Below are 26,903 nucleotides of genomic sequence, written 5' to 3'. Positions count from 1 at the left end.
TACGGTGTATCCATATAAATGGCCCACCCTGTATATAATGCCTCTGTTCCTTCTTACCATGCAGTAATTTTTCATGGCCCCATTAAATCACATTTTGTGAACATATTATTTCACAATTTAAAATCCACCCCTATTTTCACCAAATTGTGATATTAAGTGAATATATAATGTATTTAAATTTGTACTGCGTTGTAATTTGAAATTGCAATTTTCGCTTCAAACCTCAGTACAAACACATGCAAGAAGAGTAAAAACACAAACACAGGGATTATGAAACAGCTCCTCCTTTATTCAGCAGCGCTCACTCAAGATCGCTTATTTACAAGGCATGCCACAACTATACGAGAACTGACTAAAAGACTTCATCAATAATTAATGTTCAATAACACTTACATCTGCTCTGAGGGAGACAGAGGGATGTGGAAGAAAAGGAGCAGTAAAAACAAAAAAGATACATCAATTCTCAATGTTTTCTTGCCCATGGCAGACACGTTTATTTTGATCATTGTCTTACATGAAACAAACGTCTATCTTTAGGGAGTGTGATGACATTGCCTAACTCCCCCTCTGATTGGTCGGCCCCTCAGCCTTTAAACCAGAAAGCGGAGTTAAGCAGGGCTGTTCTAACAACCCCATTACACATGGGTCGGGGTGAAGAAAAGCTTTCGAGAGTTTTCAAGAGGAACAAGGCAGACCCAATCACATCATTGACAAGTAAAAAAAACTTTCAAAAAAACCCAAGATTTGTGTCATCTTTTTTTAATAGTGTCCTTGGAGATAGTCATTCACAAGCTTGGATATAAAAGGGTCGTTTCTGTGAGGGTCTGAGAGGGTGAAAATAAGCTGCATACACTGGTAAGAAAAGGAGAATCAGAGGTAATGCATTTCTGTTCTCACGCCGGCACACGCCGTAAATAATGCAGAGAAATTTTCACCTCTCAAAAAGTGACCCTTTGCAGGAAAAGACCTGAAAGTTTTCATTATTCATGAATATTTCCTCTTACAAACAGGTGGAACATTTACATACACACTCATACGGTTTCTGACACGCTCAGCCTTAAAGGTACACACTTTTTCTTTCTCTTCATCATACACGCTCTCTCTCTCTCTCACACACACACACACACACACACACACACACACACACACACACACACACACACACACACTCACACACACAGGGGTGGCCGCAGCTTTAGACCCCCTGGAACAGGTGTCCAATCATGCAGGGGTGGATAAAAACGTAGGTCAGATGAGTCCTCGTCTCTTCTTGTAGTCCTCCAGGTTGAGAGATCGGCGTGGCGCCCCATCTTTAACAGGCAATGCATTCGAACTCACCGACAAAGACTTTGATTCTGTTGATGATTAAAATAAATAATAAATTAATATAATAAACAATCAAATTGAAGATATCACATCATAGGATCAGATTCATATACACTACCATTCCAAAGTTTGGGATCGGTAAGATTCTTTAATGCTTTTGAAAGAAGTCTTGCTCTCTAAGGCTGAATTTATTTGATTAAAATACAGATATTGTGAAATTTAAAATATCCTTTTTAATAAAGTTGAAAAAATTATGAATTTTCAGCATCATTACATCAGTCTTCAGTGTCACACGATCCTTCAGAAATCATTCTAAAATGATGATTTGCTGCTCAAGAAACATTTCTAATTATAATCAATGTTGAAAACAGTTGCTTAATATATTTGTGGAAAGTGTGATAAATATTTTTTCAGGATTCTTAGTAAACAAGGTTCAAAAGAACAGCATTTATTTAAAATAATAATATTTTTAAATTTCCCCCCAAACATTTTATTAGGTAAACCTGTTCAACTGATTGTTAATGCAAATATCTAATCAGCCAATCACATGGCTCAATGCATTAAGGCTATATTCACACTGTCAATCCAAATCCGATTATCTGTGTATCCGATTAGAATATAATCTAATGGCAACTGTTTGGATCTGATTTGTGTGTCCCGAGGTGCCCTTTCATTTTCCGGAATATCTGCATTGGTTTCTATGGCAATGACGTTGCGTTAAAAGGCATACGCCAAAAACAACAACAGCAGCAGCAATGTTATGAGAAAGTTACATAAACCAGCAATGCAATTTCAAACCACATATGAATGCAAATCAAAACGAATGCGTAAAAAATTTGATTTTCATTAGATTCATTAGAATCATTCGATTTTTTGCCATTCACACTTGCTAAATATGATCGGATTCCAATTGGCCCGATTCTTGACATGGTCAAGACGACCTGCTGAAGTTCAAGCTGAGCATCAGAATGGTGAAGAAAGGTGATTTAAGTGACTTTGAATGGACTGAGGCACTTACCAGCATTAGGAACCTGTAGATCAATTTTGACATCAAAGTCGTGAACTTTGAAAAGGTCCTCTGAGAGGTCACTGTTTTGCTTGGTAACGTCTTTGTCTTTCTGGTTAGCCTGGCCCTGCATAATAAACAAGTTGAACAAGTGAATTCTGGGTCAGAACAGGCTCATGCTGCAGTGGTCTTGTTTATGAGAGTGTGTTACCTGTTTATTAGCCTGCTGGCTGTTGTCTTGGCCTGAGCCTGAACCGTATTTCTGGTTAAGATGAGCCAAAATAGCGGCGTGAACTGAGGGATCTCTTGCCTTTGAAAAAAATGAAGAAAATTTAGTTTTTTCAAATTATCAAAAAAGGATGAGAATAAAGGAAAAGTAGAACAGAAAAGCTGACAGAAAGATGCCTCACATTGGACACCATTGTCGGTTTACACTGCCGTCTGGTGAATGGATCCATCTGCTGGTTCTTCGCGTTCTGACCCTCTGCCTGAAACACAACCAAGACATTTTAGATTCTAGAATAGAGAAACAGCTAAATAAATGAATGAATGAATAAATAAATAAATAAATAAATCCTGACGGGAACACCTACCACCAATGCCTTCTCAGACTCCACAATATTCCAACTCCGATTCCTCTGGTTGATATAGCTGGAAAAGAAAAAAAACAAGAAAAATGATTATGAAGAGGAGGGGTTAGAGGGTTTGTGTGTACACTACTGTTCAAAAGTTTGGGATGAGTAAGATTTTTAAAAATTTCTATTTAGCAAGAATGCATTCAATTTATCAAGTTCTTAATTTATAAATAAATGCTGTTCCTTTGATTTTTCTATTCATAGAATCCTGGACTGGAGACTGGAGTAATGATACTAAAAATTCAGCTTTGCCATCACCATTTTAAAATATATTAAAATAGAAAAGTTATTTTAAATTGTAATTAGTGGTGTCAAATCAAGTAATCGCGATTAATCGATTCCAAAATATACACACACACACGCACGCACACATATAATATATATAGAAATATAATATTTACACAAATATATTATATAAACACAAACTTTTATTTTAGAATTAATTAAATCACGATTACTTGATTTGACAGCAATAATTGTAATATTTTACATCATTATTGTTTTTACTGTATTTTTTAATCAAATAACTTGATTGACTAACTTGAGCATGAGAGACTTCTTTCAAAAACATTAAAATCATCTTACAAACCCCAAACTATTGAATGGTTGACCTGAGTAATAGTAGTATTGAATGTGCGTTTCTGACCTGATAGCAGAGATATTTTTGGTTCTCTGTCGGTCAAGTGCTTCTGCCCTCTCCTCCAGCTCATTCAACTGATCTTGCAGTACTTTCGCCTTCTCTCCATCCCCACTCTCCTCAGCCATGGCCTGTACACACAAGTTATGCATGATTAGCATGAGAACAAGTAGGCACTTAAACGACACAAGGGCAAATCTAGATGTAGTACATCTAATCATTACAACCTTCTCTTTGAAAAGTTGTGTTTTCTTCATGGCGTAGTTTGGTGGCGCCTTTCGGAATCTGTCCTTCTCTTTGACAATCTGTCATTAAAAATACTTCACATTAGTACAATCATTAAGTTGACAACCATCAGAATATCTTGTATTAAGGACAACAGGAAATGACATCAGTGGGACGTACATCCTCAATGTCTTTGTCATTAAATTTGTAGTTGACCGCCTCCTTGATGGACTGCTCTTTTTTGGAGATCTCATCTAGAGTAGGAAACTGCATTCCTGCTGACATCATCTATGGGGCAGCAACAAGGTTACTACTGGATATGCACATCCCATAATGCACCAGTGTGACAGCACTTCTACAATTAACCAGAAATTCAACTAATATTCAAATTTAGATTCCATAATAAAATTTGCTTAAGACAGTAAATAAAAGTCTAAGTACAAATGAGATGAAAGGGAAAAAAAAGAATACATAGTTTTACATTCTAAGTTTTTTTACTGAACATTCCATATTTAAAACTCACCGCCTCTCTCCATTTCATGAATTCGCTTTCAGTGAACTCCTGATTGGACACAAACTCAAGTCTGAAGACGCGCATGTCATTTCCATGTCTGCAAACATGCAATACACATTACACAAGTCATGGACGACAAAGAGATGAACGCACGTATAATCGGTTTTCCTGTGCAAACGTACCGGAGCTGAAGGCCTTTGTTCGTTCGTGTGGACCCCAGCTGATAAACTTTAGCCGTCTCCACAACATCAGTGATTTCAGCCACCTACAGGATTAGATTTCAGAAATTGTTCATTTACAACTCTGTATATTCCATGTGATATCTTAAAATGTGTGTTTTCAGGTTGCAGTTGTTTGTGGTATCACAAAAGCTGAAAGATGTTTATTACGTGAATGGATGAGAAACGGTAAATTTTTTCACTGACCCGATAAACAGGCTTGCTGCTGCTGTTTCCGATGCCGATTCGAACAAAACAACCAGTAACAGTTTTAGCAAAGAACGGCATGTGACACCAGCGCTCCAGCTTGTGCCGGGACAGTCGGATCCGATTCAGCTCGTCTGGTAATGACACTGGCTGGGACTTGGGCGGAGCCTCCTCTTTCCTGAAATACAGGAGCACAGTTGATAAACATGGGGTGTTTCTCAAAACCAAGAATGCAAAGAATGGACTTGTGTTCTTGGGGAGAACGCTCTTGCTAGTTGTTCTTGGAAGAATGAACTCACAAGGTGACGAGCACACAGAACGCTGCTGACAGTTTGAGACGATGTGTTCTTGCTGATATTGCGCAATAATACCCCCGCACAGACGCCGTCTGCAGTACCCAAACATAACGAGAATTATTGACGATAACAGCCAGGCTTTATCGCCTAAGCCTACCCCTCAGCTCAAGGGATTACTCTACAACTGTACACTATGTAATGTATATTCATAACAATAAAGCTACCGACGCTGGAGATTCTCACTTCCGAAAACTTAAAATCTAGAAGTACTGTATATAAATTATAAAATCTATACATCAATTTACATAATGTACACATACACTAAATGAAAAGTTTGGGGTCTGTAAGATTTTAGTTTTGAAGAAGTTAATACCTTTATTGCATTAAATTGATCAAAAGTGACAAGAAAAATATGTATGATGTAGAGTTGGGCGGTATACAAATTTTGATACCGTCAAACCTCCTCCCTATTTTACCGCGGTATACGGGATTACCGTGACTAATTAAAAATTATAGCGTAAGGCTCAGACGGCGTCACCAAACTGTTGGCTTGTGCCTACAACTGAATACCAAACACTAATAATAGGGCTGTAACGATATGCGATATGAAACCAAAATCGCACCACTCAGATCCATGAACCTGTGTCGCGATGTGAGAAGGCAGAATCACCCCTTCCAACTCCCAGAGTTATCCTTCCCATCCAGATCCATGCTACGACTGTGACGGTGGCAGTTTTTACCACCGCGGTGGTAATGGTCCAACTACTGGCGGTGGTTGGGGGGTGTTTTAAATGTTGTTTTTTTTATAAGGCTCAAATATCCATTTCGTAACAGAAACGCTGTTTATTTGAGCAAATTCGTCAAAGAAACAACACACTAAAGCCTGTAAAGCATTGAAATACATATTAGGGATGGGAATTTCAATCAAAAATAATATTCGAAGATCGTTGGGTATTATTTGATTATTATTCGAAAATCGCACCTCTCCTCCCCCACATGCACGCACACACACATACAGGCAAACACCAGAGGTTAGTGATGTCCGGTTCGTTAACGAATCGTTCTTTTGAACCGGTTCTTTTTAGTGAACTGGTCGCAAGACGCGAACTGTTTCGAACGATTCAGTCCGAAAGGCCCGTTCACACCAAGCACGATAACTATAAAGATAACGATAAAGATAACTATATATGTGTCCACACCAGCGACCGATAACGGTCTTTTTATTCTAAGAACGCGCGCGCCCGGATGATCCAGATCCATTTTAAATGCGCGAGACCTTTAAATTAGAATGGATTCTGATTGGCTGTCAGTGTTTTATCGTTCGACAGCTGGAAAAAAATCGTTCTGAAAGTGATCCCAACGTATCGTTCCTCATATCTTTATCGTTATAGTTGTGGTGTGAACTCTGTTATTCTTTAATACGGAGAACGATTTTTAGAATTATATCTTTATCGTTATCTTTATAGTTATCGTCCTTGGTGTGAACGGGCCTTTCGGACTGAATCGTTCGAAACAGTTCGCGTCTTGCGTCAGCACTGATCCACAAGTTACTAAAGTTACTCACTTTCGGACATGCCTGAGTCCGGACAGTCCCTTCGACTCGAAAGAAACCAATATCCCGGAGTAGGCCTATATGTTACTGCAGTAAATCCAACAGTTCACTGAACTGAGACATGTTGTGCTGAGAGAAGTGATGAGCACGAGCAGCTGATACTGAGCATGCGCGCACTACCGAACGCACAGGTAAGTACGCGGTTCTCGGATCACCAGTACAAAACTGAGAACTGTTTATTTCGGACGTGTTCGACATACTGAGAACCAATGAGCTGTTGAGCTGAGCATGCGTGCAATTTTTTCAGAGGGACGAAATCCATATTTCTTAAGTATTTTGTTGAACATCAATAAGTGTAAGTGTAACAAAATAAAACATGTTAGAAACATGTTTATCACATGGGCTACTGTCTTTTCACTGTATTATTTTAAAGATTGGAAACACAATAAATGGATTGTAAAACTAAACATGTATTATTATACTAAAACATTATTTTCAGGAACAGATCATTTAATTTCTAAGTAAGTTGATATACATTTTTGACGTAAACTCTTGCCAATGTTTTAAGGGTGCAAAGTAAATGTTTATAATGTGTTAATCGAAACATAACGTAGCCTATTTAACATACTGGAGACATGCATCGACTCTTTAGTTTTGTCGACTGTAGGCTATAGTAAGGTTTCAGTAGTTCTCAGCTCAGCACACATAGGCCTATGCTACGGTTCTCGAGTCAAGAACTGGTTGTTGCAGCAGTTCTCGGATCACCAGTACAGAACCGAGAACTGTTTCTGTTGGACACGTTCGATACGGAGAACCGATGAGCTGGAGATACTGCGCATGCGTGATAACACCTTCTCTGAACCGAACTTTTTTTGGGTCAACTGATGCTGTGCTGATCAGCACGGGTGAACCAAGGACTTGAATGAGGGGCCGAATTCGGCGAAATGTAAGTTTATTTAATTACAAATAAAATAAAAATGATGAAGACCAGTTTATTCACTTTAGATCTTTAAGACATGTAAAACATCCACGTTTGCGCGTCGCCTTAGACCTACTACAGGGTTCATTTTCAAAACGTAAATGTAAGAAACTTATCCAAGATGATTATGACGATGAGTACTATTATTTAACTGAAGTTTTGATTACACATGCCTTTATTTGAATGTATATTTATTCGCCGGGATGATAGAATTGACATCATTACGTGATGACGTAAAAGAACTGGTGAACCGTTTTTTTGAACCGGTTCATTGAAACGAACTGTCCGAAAGAACCGGTTTGCAGAAAAGAACCAACCGCATGAGATGAGTAAGATCATAAGATGCCCAATATATCGGGAGACATTTGGAGTCGGACATGATTTTGACCACTTAATTAAGTTTTGTTTTGTAGCCTAGAAAGCCTTTCTTTAAAGTGAATTTCGTTTTGTATAAACTGTATCTTAATTTTAATCAATGTTTCATCATCCAATTGGATTTAATAAGTAAGAAGCAATTATAGTAGACAATAGCCTATAATCAGAACAGAAGCGCCGGCGCGCGAACTGTCCGAGCTCGCCTCATAAATGAACCGAAACTCAGCGTAGTAGGCTGTATAGAAAGCTTGAAATATGTCTAGGCTACTTTTAAACAAAACAATTAAAAACAAAGAAATGGCTGCATATATGTAGGCTAATTCGTATGAAGTGTGCATTTCTCTCTATAGGCGCGTTCACTAAGTACTGCGAGGATGGTGAGTCAGCATCGCCAACTTTATCTTTGCAACCGACACTGACAGAAAACACTATTTTATTAATAAATAATTAAAATGTCTCATGCATAGGCTCATTACTTTTGCCAGTTCTTTGTGGCAAGCGTTATTCCTGCGCTTGAGATGCGGAATAGGCAATATATTATTTGTGGTTTACAGCACAGACAGTAAGCCTCAGTAACATGCTCGAATCATCTCCACAATGGATTTTAGTTCTGTTTGTCTTTCAACAGTATTTTAAAGAAAACAGAGTTATAGCTTTGGCTATTTATTTATTTGGCTTTTAATACTGCAGAAGTCGTGCCAAACTGCAGTGTCGTGTTCTTCTTCGAGACCACTCGGTGCGCGACTTGCCATCCCCAATCATTGCCAATCATGTAATTTGATTTCATTTTTAAGTGATAATGTAACATTTTATCAAAATTGTTGTTTCATACTAAGAAGGTTAATGTAAAGAAGGTAAATCGTCTAATACTTACTCCTCCTCTTCATCAAAAGATGAAGACCTTGAGCTGCGGTCACTCTTTACTGAAGACTTGTCATCATCATCTTCCTCCTCCTCTTCATCATCTGAATAGACCTCGCTTGTCTTCAGCGGCTGCCTTTTGGAAAGGAGCTCAGCTGAAAGGTTAATAGTTATAGATCAGATACTGGCATGACTGGCTACAGAATGCTAATTTTCTGCACAATACAAGATATACTACTTATTGTTTTGTTTAAAAAAAAAGCTTAATAAAATAAATGTTTTAAAAATATGCTACATTGTAGTTCCATCACTCTGCATGTAAGTGGCATTATAATCTGAGTAAGTAGGGTTATTTGGGATTTTTAATGATTAATTCCTATTTGAAATTCTGTCTGTTATTCAAAATCTTCTGATTAACGACGAGAAAGTGATGAGAAAAGTACCAGTTCTGTTTTTCCTCTTCTCTCTTTCTGCTTTCAGCTCTTCCATGGCCTGTGACTTCTTGTCCAGCTTCTCATCTCTCTTGATCCGCCTCTCTTTGTTGTGGGACATTACCTGCATTAATAGCGAGAGGAAACACGAGTGTAAAACATTTGCGTTCCTATTTTAGAAAAGGCTTGTTGGCTATACAGTTTACTTACCACCTGAGTATCTGGGACCTGAGTCAGTTTTCTCTTCTCCTGCTCCTCCTCCTGTTTCTTCTTCTTTTCCTCCTTCTCCTTCTTCTTCGCTGTCTTCAGTTTTTGCTTTATTTCAAACCTTATTGGAAGAAATAAACATTTATTGATAAGAAGAACCGTTTCTTACGAAATTATTTGAAAAGTCAAATCTGACTTCATTCACGGCAAAATGACATTTATTTCTGCACAATACAACCAGTGTTGCTATTATAAATAAACTAAAACTATTAAAAACAATTCAGTAATTGACACCTAATGCATTAGCTAATGTATTTTTTTCCGATAATTCAAATAAAGTTGAAATAAAATACTTAAACAAAAATGAAAAATGGAAACTAACTGAAATATCTTTCTTGCTACAGACTGTGATTTCAGCAATCAAATATAAGATCATTACAAATCACACTGTACAACATGGATCTAATAAACTTGGGTACGACATGTTTGTAGACTGTACAATGATGACACCTGAATCGTAGGCTACGGCGCAAGTTAGTACAGAAGAATAAAACGTCATCAGCATGCGGTAGTGGCAAACAAATAGAGCAAGATAACTTGGCAATTGTGTTTTTTATGTGTGCTAAAAAAAGAGAAGGAAGCGAAAGAGGAGAATATGGACGCGGTCAAGGCTAGGGAAAAGAGGCCAACTTGGCATGCCAATTTTGTAAATAGAGCTTGAGGCAAGTAGTTTTATGTCGCGTTGATCAATACGCCATTTCATGTTGCAATTTTATTTGCTAGTCAGTAGACGTAGGTCGTAGCAGAAAACACACAGAGATGATCATATAAAATTTCTGACACTGTCAGAAAATTATCACAGGCTATCTTTGGTCGCAAGACCGTGACAACGGCCGTCTTTGAACCTCTCTCACTGTACAACGTATGACCACCGTTTCTGTGGTCGTGACTCCTAAATCGCCACAATTGGTCCTCTTTCGTCTGAGCCCAAAATCATACGTGTACCGGGCATAAAACAAAAAATAAATTAAAGCTATATAAAAATATTTAAAGTGCTACAATAGATTTAAACAATAGTAAAACAATAGATTTACATGAATCCAAGGTCAAAAAACACTTTAACTTTTCTTATAATACACATTGCATATCACCTTATTTCTCAAAGAGTCTGAAATTGGCCAGATGGTCCAGTCTGTTGTGATTGGTCTACCGCTTACACAGAGCGTCGAAAACAAAACCCCTATTACCATATCTGAATTTTAGCTCCGAAAAGCTTCCTCAGCATCTGATAAACAGTGATATGAATGGTAACAATGGTGTTGGTTTTTTCCTATCAATTCTAGTGTGAGTCCTCATCCTTTTGAAGTGCATGCAAAGCGGACTCGCACTCGCACAGAAATCAGTGTCTTCTTGACATGTTGACAACATAAACCAAACTCTTCCAGGCCTCAGCCACAACTAGTGATTGAGGCCAGTAGACATCATTCACAGGCAGCCACTGAAAATCATAGGCTGCCATTATGCAAATTTATGATGACTCATTTTGACATTTCAGAATCCAAGTTCATGCCAGTTCAGATTCTTTCTTTTAGGAGATAATAACTTTATTTGTCGTGCACTTTGATCTTTGAAACTTTTAAGACCTTTTACACTCACAAAAAGCTATGTTAAACAATGCATGAAAGGTAATGTCTGAAAAAGCATAATAGGGGCACTTTAAAAAAAAATACTAAAGCCTAAACTAAAATGACAAATACTATAATAGCAAATAATTAATACTAAAATAACACTGAATACAACATTGAGAATATTTCAGTCCTAAAAAAACATGTAATTAAAGCTATTTTCGCAGTTCCGTCTTTTCGACTAAATTAGACCGTGGCTGCTCAGATCTGAGCTTTGAAACTCCTCTCACCTCCTCTTGAGGACTTCTCTCTTCTCTATACGGTTAAACAGCTCCTGTTCTCTCTCCTTTTCCGTCATCTGCTCCAAACGGGCCCTGTCCTCCTCATCCCCCATTAGATCATCTCCATAACCATCCCGGAAAACCTCATCCTCTGATGACGAGTCAGAATCTGAGCTGGAGGATGAGCTGTTACTGTCGGAGTCTGACACCTCACCTTATGAAAACATAAAGCAGGGATAAACACCTTTTGAAATGTACTTTTCCAGAAAACAGCATTACAGAATCCAAACCTCTGCCTTACCCTCCTCTGGAGCCGAACTCTCGGCTGAGCTGTCTCCATTTGAGCTGCCGGATGACGCCGCCTTGCCCTTTCTTTTCTTGACTGTGTTCTTCTTTTCAGGCCCTTTGCTAGGTTTCCCCTTCTTTTTGGTTTTAGTGCCTCCAACAGTCCACTAATAGATCAATAGAACACATCGATGAGGAGTTTAATTTACAATCAACTTTTGACATGGACACTGAGGATTTCTTTCAGACCCAATATATTTTCATAAGTACAACAGCACACACTTCAGTCGCCTAATCAGACATAAGACACAACTGATTCAATGTATTTAGAATTGTGGTACGTTCTAAATGTCACTGTGTATTTTGCCATCGAAATGATCAAGACTTAAAATGACAACTACACCTTTTTTTGCTCTGTTAGTAGATTTAAATAACCACAAAAACCTGCAGATTTCTGCAACCTTACTGCAGTACATACGCTTGAAAAAAAATGTGCTTTCTCATTACACTAGCTTCTGATTTGCATTCAAAGTCTATATGAAATAGTGAGATTGAGATGTGATTTTAACCTCAGGTTGTGGAACAAGTTCACCTTATTGGTTGTGGAACTTCTTTTTAAAATCTATCGTTATTTCCTTTTGAAACCTTATAACATTATTACAATAACTACCAGAAAGATTTGCTACAACAGTAGCAACACCTTAAAACAACACCAAAACTAATATGTGTCTATTGGTTAACATTATTTTCTGTGGAATAACATGCACTAATAAACCACTCAGAATAAGACCAGAACAGTATATTAAACAGCATGGAAATGTAGCAGCAGATTTTTTATTCTGTATTATAACGTACAACTGAGTGAAATGAATTATTAAAGCAATAAATAAATGAGTGAGTAGGTTCAAGTCCTCGGTTGTTGTTTGGATGGAGCCAGATCTGAATGCACACTTGCAGTTGATTGTAAGAATAGGGCAGGTTTAATTCCAGCATGCGTCACCAGAGAGAAGTCAGAAGTCTCATTTCACTGGACGATCGATTTATGACATTTTTGATCAAATTAGTTTTGACTTCAGAATAAAAAAAAAAAAAAAAAAGAATTAAACATGCACATGATGATTAAAAGTGTATTCTCACTGTATGATACTGATTTGGCAGACATGCTGAACTTTTACTTGCAGTAACGACTACAATAAAACTGTGATGTAATTTGCTTGGTTCCTGCTATGTGGAAATTACATCAGCTAAAGAAGGCCCGTTGAGAGGAGCAGGATCAACTGTATTCACACATCTCTGATCTTCAATGTTCTGAATGGTATTTCTAGACTAGTATTGGGCGATATGCTCTATAACATAAGTCATATCACCAGCCTGTGAGATCGCAGATACACGATATTGTCAAGCGCCGCAGGTTGGGGGTGTAATAGTTTACTATCTGATCATTAATTTACTTATTTATTTGCTCATTTGTTTAATAACTACGTTTTATTATTGAGGGGAAATGATAATCGTTATCTAACATTTTTCGAGCACAGAGGGAGTTGGTGATAAAGAAAAAAATGTCATGTCGCATAGAAGTATTTCACCCAAAAGCTGAGCTTGCGGATATCACAACTGTGCATGAGAGTTATGAAAGGACTCTCAAACCACAGTCAAATATTCACTGAAAGTGAAAGCAAAAACTGACTGAGCTTTTGGCTTCTTTGCTACATTAACGCCACATTAATTCTAAGAGCTGAATCTACCACAACATACTGTATGCTGATATCATTATATCGACTATCTTTATTTATTGCCTTAATATTACTCCTGTGGACCATACAATAATGATAGAATAAATTCATTTTTGCAATTGTGGTTATGCGGTGATTGGTGAAGTTGTTATGAAATTATGGAAGGCAAATGAATTGTAGGCCCTAATATTAATTTGATAATAATAGCCTGATGATAATAATAATAATTTAATACATTAATGGGAAAATGAGCCAATTATCATCTTGCTATCGTCAAAGGGATCGGCATCTCTGACTATCAACTATCGGCACAACCCTTTCTAGACGGTTCAAAATAATGTTTGCAGGATTTTTCCTGCATTGAAAAACAATTGCCAACAGCCAGTCCCGCCAAAGATTAATTTAATCATTAAATATGATTAATCCTGCCGTTCTGTATTACCGATACCCGCTGATAGCCGGATGCTTTCAAATGCTCCCGTGAGTGTTTGTGTTCTGTGAAGAGCGTCAAGGGGTTTTAGTATTTACAATGCGTTTTTGCAGCGTTGAACTTTGTAGCCAGTCACAGACATATCTGTTGCAATCAGATGTGTTAAAGTTAGACAAAATCCACTCAACATTTCTCAAAACCATGGTTGAGTTTATGTTCAGCACGAGTTCTACACGCTCGTCTCGTGAATACTGTCATTATGTCAAATGACCTTTGTAGTAAGTATTAGAGTGTAAATGCAAAATAATAGAGCTACCACCTTTTCTAAGTAATGTGATACTTAGTTGTTCATTTTATTACAAACTTTTCAATCAGTCACTCACACTCAGTGACTTTTTAGATATAAATTTACAGATTATTAAATATCATATTATAAGCACTTTATTTTATCGTCTGTCCAGACTGATTATTTTTTGTATCAATAATAAATAGGATGGATTAATATTACAAACTGTTTTGGGGATTTTTTTAGTGCTGGGCTCACGGTTCACATAGGTAGGGTACCTTGAACTGTGTGTGTGGATGACCGTGTCCATCCGCCTCCACCAAAGACCATTTTTGACCCAGGAAAAAGCCTGAATATCCAAAAAAGCCAGCACCAACCTTTAGTAAGTGAAAAGCTCCATACCTCATCATCACTGTCTGATGTCTCTGAGTCCGTGGAGGCGGCAGGTTTACTAACAGGCTCTTCCTGTTCATCAGAATCCACACGCTTTCTCTTGGCAAGAGACAGCAGCTCCTGCAAAAAGCAGAGGAAGATTGACAGCTAGGACTTTCCCAAGTGAAATTTCTGTACTTGGCGAAGAAAGAAGCTGAATTTTTGTTGTTTTTGTTGTCTTTGTTGTTCATTGAAAACCAAAAGAAAACGTGCAGGCTGTCAAAATGTCCACAAAATTCCACTTTATGTTTGAAGCCTGCAGGGAAGGTGTGGCAGCAGAAATAATGCTACATATGCTATTTATGAATGCTAGTTTTAAAGCAGAAAAAGCAGCTTTTCTTTCTGTTTAATGAACCCAAATAGTGAGGGATCTATAAGATTGCCTGTCAGGGTGTCTGCTTATGTGCTGCTCATTTAATCCTGAAGTACAAAGACACATAACAGAGGGATTTGGTATAGTTATAACACAACACTCCCAATGCTCTAACAACCACTATATGGCTGAACAGGGTCTAATCATTTCAAAGCACAGACAGATGTCAAACTCCACTGAACATGGGGTTTTCAGTCCAAATATGACCTGCATTTGAGCATAATTATGTTATTGTACTCAATTAATCTGTTAGTATTAATTAATTTCAGTATAGCACATACACGCAACACAAAAAAATATATATGTATAATATGTATGGTAATATAGTGTCAGTAATCACACTGCTGATAGTTGTTGTGTTGAGCTCTGTTTAGCTGCTAGCTGGCTAGCTCTGAAATTTGTCAACAACATCGAAATGAAAACAAGTGAGGTTGAGCAGCAGTGTAGTATGGAGTGCTGCCTATAGGGGGCATATCATGGTTCAAATTCATGTGTTCGCCAAGCAAGGATTTTCAAGACCTAAGGGAGGCCTAGGGCATCCGTGTGAATTTGTAATGAAATAATAACGGTAAAAAAAATTACAAACATAAAATACGATTCAATTATTTAAGTAACTAAATTAAAATAAATTAAAATTAGAATAAAACTAAAAACAATTAAATTAACTTAACAAACGATTAGATTAAATTGAAAAATAATATTTAAATAAATAATAACAGTACAGTACTAGTTAGTAGAAAAAAAGTAATGCAACTTAAAATAAACTAAATATTTTCCAAATAATATTTTAGACATATTTATATAACATTTCTTTTCACTGTATATATTAAGTCTTTATACAAGCAACTATATAGACGCCTTTTAAATTTTAGGCTGGGGGTCCCTCACACAAGGGTGGACATATGGCACCTATAAGATTGAAAACCTTGCCAAAAGCAAATTAAATAATTTTCTATTATTTATTTGTGCTATTTTGAATTATTAATCTAAAACTGAATATTTCTATATATAAAAAAATCACCATTAAATTAAGCATTTTTTTTTACATTTTAAACTTTAAACCTGTAAATAACTTTTAAAATGTTAAGTTTTATAAAAATATTTTCCAATGACCATTAGCAGTTAAGCACATCATAAATTACATAAGCTCTTTTGACACAACAGTAAACTTTATTACTTGAATAGGTCTCCATATTCTTATTTTTATGCATCATGTGACTTTCAACGGTCCAATCAGAAACTGCTTTCAGAACTGTGTGAGAAGAGTCAGTCCGCTCTAGTCTCTCGTCATATTTCTATGGCTACAACCGAAATAGAAGTTTAGCCGCGGCGCTGTGACGTCATTAAACAGAAAAGGTTCTAACGCACGCGGCTACTTTTGTAAAGCCGAAATAGCCGCGTGCTGCAGGCGACAATAAAAAGCACGTAAAATATCAAAATTTCAGGTGTTACTGTCTTAAAACCAACACGACGGCACCACATAGGCCCCTGCTAACCAGCTAGCTTTCCTACATCACTTAGCATGGGACTTCAACACACACATACAGTTCTGACACCTTAATGCCTCAGAGATCGGTAAACAGCGAGGTTTTTGGATCACATTCACGTGAATGATATTCCTACCTGATCCAAATTATCATCGCTTGCACTATCCTCCGAGTCAGAGTCAATCACGACCCGACCTTTCCGTTTCTTTACATTCACCATGGTTAGCTGCCTGGCTCCCCTGTGTGTGTGTGTTTAAACAGCAGCGCCGCGCTCCTCCACACAAAGGCGCTAGAGCTGTACTACGCATGCGCACACGTCACTCCGAAATCCAGCGACGACGTACACAGGGTCCGAGATGTGCTGTATTTGTTAATTGTACATAATATGTATACATTTATTTAGCCTAAATTATATTATTATTTGTTAATCACTAAATGTGATGTGGATGGGAATCACCTGCGAGAGATATTTGGTGGCGGTAGGACCATAAGCACGTGTGCTTGTTTCAGGTAAGGACAGATTATATGACGGACTACAATGGCACAAATGAAATGAGTAATAAAAATTAATTGCTTTTCGGGACATATTTTACGTTTATTATTTTATTATGTTTTAAATATGATAAATGTGGTCACCCTCAGTGTTTGTAGCATAGCTGTAACACATCATTAACATTCAATCACGCAATGGCTTTTTCATGTATGACTTCTGAATGTCATCCAGTCCCATCGCTCAGTCAAGTGAACGTGTAAGTGTTTGCAAAGAAAAGAAAAAAAAGAGAGATGACTGTAAGATTTTCAGGGGCTTTTTACATGTAAGATTTTCAGGGGCTTTTTACATGTTATTGTACTACTGTGGTGCTAGGGGTTTTCAATCTTTTAGATTCCAAAGACCCCCATTTATGCATGATAGTGCTAAAGTTTAAAGGGCAGCCGTATGTTTGCATGTATAAAGCCAATTTAAGCTAATTCAAATGGACATACCATGTACCATACCAATTTAAAATATTAATTGGAAAATATCTTGTATCAATCAATTAATTTTTTTTTACCCACTATAGTACTGCACTGATAAATGTATTATGTATTTAAATCTCATTTTTGTTTTTTTCTTATTTAATTTAATCCCAATTTTATTGTTTACTTAAAGGTATAGTGGAGGATCTTTCCGAATTTTAGATAAGACCCGCCCTCTCCACTTTTTGAAAAGTTTGATTGATTCACCAGAATGATTGACAATTAGGAGGACCAATAGTATAGGTGATCCACCCGGAAGTAAAAAATCCTCCGCTATACCTTTAATTATTTTTACTCTAATTATTATCTAGTTATTTACTTATTTATTTTAATGTATTTTTTTTTAAAATCTTTTTAATTTTTTATTTATTTTCACATTTTCAACCCCCTGGGGTTCCCCAGAGCCCAATTTAAAAAGTGAAAACATTTGAATCCAGAAGATCAACCGTATGTTATATGACAGCAAATATAAAAAGGCATTTCATTTTCATTACGATGTTTTAATTTTTTCAGCATATTCTACTGATCTGGTCACAAGAGCTACTCGGACCAAATGGCTGTATCGAGGAAAGCGTTAAAAGCTCTGTCAGGAGTTTATGGAGTCACTCACAGGCAGCCACTGTTATTTCCATCTACGCTCGGATGCTCAGCTATACTGAGCACCAGGAGCGTATTTGAACGAGATTACCGCAGACCAGGTCAGCCCCCAGACACCCGTTGGCCTTGGCAAAAGATACACTTTGATTTCTCCAAAGGTGTGGAAGGTATCAAGAAGCACATTGGATTGTTGAAGGATGAGTTTGTCCAACGCTGGACTGGACCAGAAGGAAGGCCATTACTAGAGCACATGCTGGAACAGACCCGTGTCCAGTGGGAGTTCCGTGGGCCGGAGAGTCTCGATCAGTGGGTCGTGTCATCTGATCAGGAAATTGGGGGCCATAGTGTGGCATACGCCAAACTGGGAAAGAACAACACCACGTGTTTTCTGTACGGGTCTTTGTGCTCCACGCCACCTCGTGATGGAGAGACTCGATACAGTGGATATTGCACTCTGCGCTCCAAACAACCTTTGGTCAGTACATCTCTCTGTCTGATCCATAATCTGATTACTTATTCAATTATTTTCTTGCTGTCTGCTTGGTTTAATAATAAATAAAGACTGAGCTTTCTACAGGACTTTTTTCAGTGGGGATTAAAGTTATTAATGAGAATAGCTAGTATGAAAAAGTTTAAATGAATTTGTAATATAATGACTCGTTCCTTTCAAAATTATATTTTCTATTGTGGATTAAACTCACACAAATGACATGAAAACATGGTTTTAGACATAATCTTGGATTTACAATACCGTTCAAAAGTTTGGGGTCAGTACATTTTTTAAATAAAGTCTCTTATGCTCACCAAGGCTGCATCTATAATATTGTGAAATATTAAAATAAATGTTTTCTATTTTAAAATATAATTTATTGCTGTGATCAAAGCTGTATTTTCAGCATCATTACTCCAGTTTTCAGTGTCACATGATCCTTCAGAATCAGATCATTCTAATATGCTGATTTGCTGCTCAAGAAACATTTATTATTATTATCAGTATTGACAACAATGTTGTGCTGCTTAATATTTTTGTGAAAACTGATTAAAAAAAATTCAGGATTCTTTGATGAATTGAGCATTCAAAAGAACAGCATTAATTTGAAACAGAAACCTTTTAAAACATTATAAATGTCTTTGTCACATTTGATCAATTTAATTATGCATCCTTGCTGAATAAAATTATTCATTTCTTTTTAAAAAGTCTGATTGACCCCAAACATTTGAACGGTGTTGTATAGGTGTGTTTTCAATTTAGAATTGTACAATTATTATGAAAGTACATTGAAACACTATAATTCATGAGTTGCAAGTTATTAGAAAACATTAGAAATTAGAACACAGCTTTAGAGTTTATTTGCATAAATTTACATAGATTTAAATTTAGCCGTAAAGGGGAAATAACATGTTATTTGAGCTTATAATATTCCTCTCTGCTGCAGGCCTCATTTGACAGAAAAAAAACGTATGACTGGTCAAGTTTCAACACTTTACATATGCGTATCCGGGGAGATGGAAGACCGTGGATGGTAAACGTGTCTGTTGAGACCTTCTTTTCTCATCAGAGAGATGACATCTACAGTTACTTCCTCTACACTAGAGGGGGACCCTACTGGCAGGATGTTAAGGCATGTCTTAAGAATTTTACATTAATGGAAATCTAGAGATACTTCATCTGCAGTTCATATGAAAGTGCATTTAAATGAATCTGTTTTACACTACATTTAAAAGTTTGGGGTCAGTAAGATACTTTTATTCATCAAGGAAACATTAAATTTAGTCAAAAGTGACAGTAAAGACTTGCATTGTTACAAAAATTCCTTTTCAAATAAATGTTTTTCTTTTGAACTTACATCAAAGAATCCTGAAAATAATGTACCACTGTACATGTTTTCAACTGATAATATATCAGTGATATATATATAAAAGTAGAAATTGTAATGATATTTTGACAGTTCTCATGGCATCTGTCTATATATAGTTCATTAGAGCTTTGATACATAGTCCTGGTATGGGAAATTTAATTCAAATATTTTTTTTATTAAGTTTAATAAGTTTTTACTGTATTTATGATCAAATAAATGCCTTGGTGAACATGAGACTATTTTCAAAAAAATCTTACTATGCGTATGCCTCAAACTTTTGAACGGTCCAGATCTCTTGCTTAATTGTAAAATCATCACTATCTTACAGATCCCATTCTCCAAGTTTTTCCTTTCGAGTCGGGGAAGAATACAGGATAACCAGCATGTCCTCTGGTTAGATAAGGTCAGCATGACTTTATTTCCTCATAGTTTATCTAGTAATTGATATGAGCATCTAATCATTTATCCTTCTATTTCCACTAATGATACATTTATGAGAGTATTGTGGTGCAAATTCATCATACCTCAGATTAAAAACTTGTTTGTGTGCTCTTAGGTAAAGAGTATTGGTTTTACACTGGGGGACAAAGCAGACGGTCCATTTCAGCTGGAGATCGACTTCATTGGTCTGTGTAACGACCTTGCCCACACAGAGGAGTTTGCATATGAGCTTTACAAGAGAAACCCTGAGGTCTAATTGGATTAAAGAGGATTCAGCAATCACAGATATCAAACGTAACAAACGTTTTATTAATAAAAACTTTGTAAAAAAAAAAAATCATTGGATGTATTTTTTGCAGGCCGATATCTTTAACACATACACATATATACACATAAAAAATGACCACATGAAGGACAAAAATCGCTCAATTTGAAATAGACATTTTGTGTGACCAATGTTTAAGTGACTGCTGTTTTTGTCCCAGTACAAATGTAACCATTCATACTAAATACAATTCATCGGGGCATCTCTTCACACATAAATCATAAACAATGTTTAAGATATAAAATCCTCATCTATAAATGGATTGAAGAAATTAAACATTTTGTTTGATAACTTCACTGCACATTAACCTATAATAATAAAACAGATGATTACAGAAGAGTAAAAAATGTAAAAAAAAAGTTTGGAACAAAACAGACAAAAGTTAACATGTACAGTGAGTTTCTAAAATAGAAAAACAGAAAAGACAATGGATTTAGGCCATGACCAGGCCTCGTCTGGCACCCAGCATATTCTCTTTCTTCTGTTTTCGGTCTACTGTGTGCTTGGTACGTCGCTCCTCTCTGAAGGTTAAAAAAGGCAAAGCATATTCAATGAGATAAAGTTATTTCAGTCTATGAGACAGATCAAATTTAAATGCACGATACAGTTTAAAGTGGGGTCGGTGAGATTTTTTTTTAAATTCTCCAAATGCAATATAAAACCAGCAATACTATGAAATATTATTACCATTTAAAAACTATTTTCTATTATATTTTAAAATGTAATTTACTCCTTTGATGGCAAAGCTGAATTTGCACATGATCCTTTAGAAATCATGCTAATATGCTGAGTTGGTGCTCAAGAACCATTTCTTATTACAATCAGTGTTGAAAACAGTTTTGCTGCTTAATGTTTTCATGGAAACATTTTTTTTCTGGAATTTTTTATATATATAAAATGTTGGAATTAACAGCATATGAAAATATAAAAACAGAAAGAAACATTATAACTGTCTTTACTGTCACTTTTGATCAATTTAATGCATCCTTGCTAAATTTAAAAAAAATCTTAATGACCCCAACCTTTTGAACAGTACTGCATCTCTCAATGCATAACCAAAATAAGCATCTAACCTGGTTTGAACTTGGTGCTGTTTATAGTTTTTCTGGTGTGAAGGAACAGTCTGAGATTTATTAAGTTCTGTGTTCTCCTGTGCACCTCCGAAAGCCTTCAGTTTTCCTGCAGAAATTAAATATGACAATGAATAGCAAGCAGATACAAGATTCAATTCAAGAAAGGAGTGCCTGACACATTAGTCCCAGGCATTACATTATATGTTTGTCTGAGTGTGGACAAACCTTTGTGTGGTTTGTAGGTGAGTGGACGAGAGAGACTGGCCTTCAGATCAAATTTATTCTTGTTGGTGGTACCAGGTGTGACTGACATGCTGGTGTTCCCATTAAAAACAAACGGAGTAACTCCTGCAAAAACCAACAACAAATGAAACCGATGCTTCATAAAATCAGTTATAAAAATGATTAGCGCAACACAATGGCATTACCCATACCAGGTGTTTTATTGATGGTGTTGACACTTTTATTAAGTTCAGGTTTGGTATGAACGTCAGATTTTCTCCCCGGAGTGGAGGTGAGAGGGACAAGAGGAGACATACGAGCTGGAGTCTTTACCAGAGAACGCTTGTATTCGTTATCCTGAGTGGCCTTTGAGAACCTAGAGACAGAAACGCAGCAGTTAGGTGAAGTCACTTTGTCAATGCTCTGCTTTAGCACCAATATTTAACTTGATCTCAAAACTAAAATCATTATAAATGTAAGTGGATTAAAGCATACTGATGTATTTACCTGACATTGATTTTATTGGTGGTGAGGACGGTTGGCCTGAAGGTGGCGCTGTCCTTCAATGCAGACTTGCTGGCAGTCTGCTGAGTGAGCCTGCGTCTCTCTGGCACCGGTTTCTTCTCCTGCACTCCAGGACTGAAGAGAGATGCTCGGCTAGAAGGCGCCTTCTAATGGGAGACAATACCAAAGCTTGCTTATGATTCAGGTCAACCTCTTCCAGGAATAACAAACTTGTTTGACTCAGACTCAATAGAACTGTCATTCAACAAGATGTGAGATTTCTTTCCATAGTTTTAGAAAGGATATATGAAGACCTCCGATGCAAAAATCTCTAAAAGCCACCTCTGTCAAAAATGAGATAATATTGAGTGAATGCTAATAGTATACGTTCATCAAATACTTTCACTTCAAACTCACTAAATCCCAGTCTCAGCCCATTCAGAAATGCTGGTACTTGGGTAGAAACCTATACATAGGAGCCTGATAAAAATTTTAATATTAAACAAATTTTTTAGACGGACTTAGAGGCTTTTGCATCTGAAGTCTTCATATGTCAATTTAATCTAAAAATATTTGACACAAATTTATGATCAGGATGTGTGCGAATTCAAAAAGTGAATCCTGACAGCTGACAGGAGTTGTTCGGTGACTTACAGTTTGAGCCTTTGTCTCGACCGACTTCTTCAGCGTCTTTTCTGACAGTGTCTAAAATTACAAAAATAAATAAATATATAAACCACTAATAAATAAAACCCTTGGAACTAAAAATAAAGTGTGAACTCCAAAATGTTTTTTTTTTTTACTATTATAGTTTAATTCATATTTTGAATTAGCATATTTTAATGTTTATATTTAGCTTTATGTGTTTGTGATTTTAGTGCATCAACTTAAACTTATTTCAAATATTTTCAGTAAGTTGCCAAAGCAAAATTATTACATTTTCATTTAATTTCAGTTTTCATCTAATATTTCTATTTTATATATATATAAAAAAAAAGGTAATAGGGTATATGTCGAACGCCGCATTACGAAACCGGAAAACAGAACGCATCGCTTCCGGTTCAGGTCTTTTGTATGTGCTTCATGCATTTTTTTACGGTTTTACTCAAGATAACTTAAAAGGAGCGAGCAAAGATGATCATAATCAATGTCCCTCGCATGTGAAGATCGATATTTAAAAGTAAAAAAAAAAAAAAAATCTTCACACTAACGTTTAGATATTTAAATAGAATAAAAAGCCAATAACAAAGTGAGATAGATAGGTTAGCTGATTACCTTAAAATTCCATAGATATCGGCATCAGTTCATACGGCTGTTAACACTTTCTATGACAAGCGGATGCGATGAGACCAGGTTTCCGGTTTCGTCATGCGACGTTCGACATATACCCTATTGTTACCTTCAGCTCCTTGACTGAATTCCTGATCACCTCCATTTGTTTGTTCTTCCTTTGCACATAAGAATCGATGGACTCCAACTTTTTGAAATGAGCCTCATGGAGTTTTTTGAAATCTGGGAAATGGAGATTTGCAAATGCATTACTGAAGGGCAGAGCTCAGAATATTTGGTTACAAATCTTAAATGAGCTCAGACGCAACAGTCATCTAAACAAGAAACTGTCATTTGAATATTACAGGAACTGGAAAATATATTTTCTTTTCACATATATAATTGGAAGGATCGCATTACTAGGAGTTGTCGGCCGCAGCGTAGGTTTCCTCTTCATCAGACCTTCATGACGGGGGATTTTACCCACGGTTCTTCTCCCCACACCTGCAAGATATACATTTTAAAATTCATCACCGCATACACTGTACAAACACAAACTAATAAATAACCTCCTCAACTCCCTTACATCTATTAGATTGTAATTAAAAGGATGATTGAATAATATCTACTCTCCACGAGCAACTTGAAATTGAGTATAATTCTTCAAGCCTCACCTTTCACACTTGGCTCTATAGAAGCATCTTCAGAGTCTGGATTGGTTTCCCCAGATTCTAGAGCTTTCTCCACAGTATCCTCCTCTTTAGTAGAGATTTCAGGTGGAATCAGAGTCTGTGTGTTCTTGGCTGAGGACACCTTCCTTCTCTTGGAGCCCCTTCGGCTCTCCTCTTGTGCCGGCTTTTCTTCAGTCTAAATATTACATATGAAAAACAATTCATAACAAAATGACATAACGTTTTTTTTTTTAAATAAAATAATATATCTGTTCTGTACATATGCTCGTGTATACCTGAGCAGTGACAGGTGGGGAGTCACTGAGCTTTCTCTTGGCAGTGCGTCCTTTTCCTCGGCGCTCGGTCACAAACGTTGCCGTGTGCGCGCTTTGCGCGTCAACGGGCGGGACAGCATCGTCGTGCGCGTCGGCTACATCATTCCCCTGCAAACAATGCAGTGCTGCTTCTGTTATTACAAATCTTCACATTTCGAACAGATTATGGGTAACAATAAACAAAGCTATTACTCACATTTTCCGATGTATGCTCTTGTTGTTTTGAAAAGTGCTCTTTTAAAGCTTTCAATAGTTTTTCAGCCTAAAAGCAATTAAAACCAAGCATTTAGAAAATAAAAAACATACAGCCACAAAGTAAGAGTTAAAATCCAATATATATATGTATGTGTGTGAATATAATGCAGATCATTTAGTAGCCTAACTTTACACATGGGTTGGCAGCATGCAAACAGCACTAACGTTACATCACTTATAAGTTAGCCTACTTAATAAACGCGATTTACCTTCATATTCGCTTTCATTCCAACTTCTTTAGCGAGGCGCTGCAATTCCGCATATTTAAGCGAGTCCAAATCCATATTGGATAATCTTAATGCCAAATGCAGAAATATAACGTAATGTTGACCCTCTCACTGGTATACAGATCGGTTTGTTTAGGTTGATTTGCCGACCGTTTGAAAAATGAAATAACCGTGTTTCAAAAACAGCTCTTTCCGTTACATGATTGGTTGAGAAGCCCATGACGACGCTGCACTACACCCAATAAGAAGTGGCGTTTTTGTCTCGTTGGTTTTGATTGGCTGAAAGGCTTAGGCAAAAGCGGGGTTTGATTGAGTGGGTTTGGGCGCCACCTAGAGTTCAAGCCAATAAATTAATTAACGTGGTTGCGTCTTTTGAACTTCTGTGAGCAGAATAAGGACAAAAGTAGCTACTAGCTAACGATGTCAAACAGCACTCGAAGTTTGCTTGAAGGCTCTTATGATATCGGTCCATGTGACTCGACACAGACTAACGTTAGTTCAATTGCAGATCAGCTAAGAGCAGTGACGGACACAGAAATGTGTATGGTAGACTACAGGAACTGCAGTGTTCTCCAATGCATGACATGCAACACAGTGCTTGGAGACTCTCTCGGCATCTGCGGGGAAGTCCAGAGCCTCCAAAGTATCATTTGTTTGAGTAAGTTGTAATTTACTTCATTTTAAAAGCATGCAGACTAAAAAACGGTGCAGATATAAATTCAGTCATGAAAAGGTTTGCAAAATACACCAAACACGTGGGTGGGTGTGTTGTAATAATCTCTGCAAAGACATTTGAATTTTTCCCTTTGCAGCTGTTACTGAGGATGTGAGGGTGAATAAAAAGCTGGATATGAGTCTGAAGGGTAAACTGGCTTCCTCGTGAGTATTGCTTTCTATTGATCTCAGCCGCTTCAGCTCACGTCCAGCATGTGTTTTGGATGTCCCATTGAGATTTCTCTGTCTGTAGCACCTACCAGGTCCTTCACTGTGCTGGTTGCCATGGTACTGTTGGCCTGGTTCTTCACTCCACCCCAGAGCACCTGTCTGCTTTACGAAATCTCTTCCTTTTACGAAAAGAGCTCATCAACTGGTGGGAGTAGTTTATAATAATAATGTGCACACTAACAGAATTGCCTTAATATAAATCAACAATGTTACATATTTTTTATGACAGCCATATTTTTTTATTTTAACAAATGTTTTTTATTTTATTTCAGTTACATGTTAAAAAGTGGCACATGTGTTAAAGCCTCCAAAATCAACTTCAAACACAGACTCGTGGACAAAAATATTAACGAGGTTTGTATTTATGTACTCATGCATTCACTGCTTATTGTACAGAAGGAGAGCAACATTATATTCTATTAAATTATATTTTAGGTTGCTTTAACAGCTGCTCAGCTTAGTTGGATTGAACATTGTGGATTTTCTTTTTCTAGCTGAAGCAGCATTTAGAAGCTCAACTGAAGCAGGTGAAGATTCTGGAGGGAATGATGGAAAAAATTGTCCACACACACAATGTAAACTAAAAAAATGGCAGGTGTGGAATATGTACAGCTTTCTTGTTGTAATAAAGTATTTATATATTTGTATGATGTATTGAATAGGAGTTTGGTTCTTCAAAAATGCTTAATGTGTGAAATATTAACTAGCTTGGTTACAATGTTGCATTTCTTTATTTACATTGTTCAGAGATATATTATGATA

General features: G+C 36.8%; 4 protein-coding genes across 8 annotated transcripts; 2 read left to right on the top strand and 2 right to left on the bottom strand.

Moving 5' to 3' along the window:
- Positions 1 to 268: 268 nt before the first annotated feature.
- On the bottom strand, positions 269 to 16,764 carry rtf1 (RTF1 homolog, Paf1/RNA polymerase II complex component). The gene is made up of 18 exons (XM_081351576.1): positions 16,538 to 16,764; positions 14,512 to 14,622; positions 11,677 to 11,827; positions 11,385 to 11,589; positions 9,473 to 9,590; positions 9,275 to 9,386; positions 8,845 to 8,986; positions 4,769 to 4,946; positions 4,526 to 4,608; positions 4,353 to 4,440; positions 4,010 to 4,117; positions 3,832 to 3,909; positions 3,614 to 3,735; positions 2,926 to 2,983; positions 2,743 to 2,820; positions 2,544 to 2,642; positions 2,345 to 2,459; positions 269 to 1,355 (listed from the first exon to the last, which is right to left on the bottom strand). The coding sequence occupies exons 1-18, from the start codon at positions 16,619 to 16,621 to the stop codon at positions 1,249 to 1,251; spliced, it is 2,037 nt and encodes a 678-aa protein (XP_081207702.1). The 5' UTR covers positions 16,622 to 16,764; the 3' UTR covers positions 269 to 1,248.
- On the top strand, positions 16,146 to 20,697 carry ndufaf1 (NADH:ubiquinone oxidoreductase complex assembly factor 1). 2 transcript variants are annotated; one of them, XM_081351581.1, is made up of 5 exons: positions 16,146 to 16,911; positions 17,932 to 18,490; positions 19,452 to 19,637; positions 20,203 to 20,277; positions 20,431 to 20,697. In XM_081351581.1, exons 2-5 carry the CDS (start codon positions 17,972 to 17,974, stop codon positions 20,569 to 20,571), a joined length of 921 nt encoding a protein of 306 aa, XP_081207707.1. In that variant the 5' UTR covers positions 16,146 to 16,911; positions 17,932 to 17,971; the 3' UTR covers positions 20,572 to 20,697. The 2 variants fall into 2 exon arrangements, with proteins under 2 accessions (XP_081207707.1, XP_081207708.1); XM_081351582.1 differs by having other exon boundaries at positions 16,909 to 17,150.
- nusap1 (nucleolar and spindle associated protein 1) lies at positions 20,596 to 26,228 on the bottom strand. Of its 4 annotated transcripts, none has more exons than XM_081351577.1 (12): positions 25,179 to 25,414; positions 24,911 to 24,976; positions 24,676 to 24,822; positions 24,383 to 24,575; positions 24,129 to 24,212; positions 23,839 to 23,951; positions 23,094 to 23,144; positions 22,443 to 22,606; positions 22,148 to 22,311; positions 21,939 to 22,061; positions 21,714 to 21,819; positions 20,596 to 21,161 (listed from the first exon to the last, which is right to left on the bottom strand). In XM_081351577.1, the coding sequence occupies exons 1-12, from the start codon at positions 25,251 to 25,253 to the stop codon at positions 21,074 to 21,076; spliced, it is 1,374 nt and encodes a 457-aa protein (XP_081207703.1). In that variant the 5' UTR covers positions 25,254 to 25,414; the 3' UTR covers positions 20,596 to 21,073. The 4 variants fall into 4 exon arrangements, with proteins under 4 accessions (XP_081207703.1, XP_081207705.1, XP_081207704.1 ...); XM_081351579.1 differs by lacking the exon at positions 25,179 to 25,414 and adding an exon at positions 26,171 to 26,228 and having other exon boundaries at positions 20,600 to 21,161; XM_081351578.1 differs by having other exon boundaries at positions 20,600 to 21,161; positions 23,869 to 23,951.
- Positions 25,508 to 26,786, top strand: oip5 (opa interacting protein 5). The gene is made up of 5 exons (XM_081351584.1): positions 25,508 to 25,854; positions 26,009 to 26,075; positions 26,164 to 26,286; positions 26,414 to 26,495; positions 26,636 to 26,786. Exons 1-5 carry the CDS (start codon positions 25,617 to 25,619, stop codon positions 26,723 to 26,725), a joined length of 600 nt encoding a protein of 199 aa, XP_081207710.1. The 5' UTR covers positions 25,508 to 25,616; the 3' UTR covers positions 26,726 to 26,786.
- The last annotated feature ends 117 nt before the right edge of the window (positions 26,787 to 26,903 follow it).

This window comes from Scardinius erythrophthalmus, assembly GCF_964197995.2.
Source record: "Scardinius erythrophthalmus genome assembly, chromosome: 21".
Taxonomy (NCBI): domain Eukaryota; kingdom Metazoa; phylum Chordata; class Actinopteri; order Cypriniformes; family Leuciscidae; genus Scardinius; species Scardinius erythrophthalmus.
This window is presented reverse-complemented; position numbering and strand designations above follow the sequence as displayed.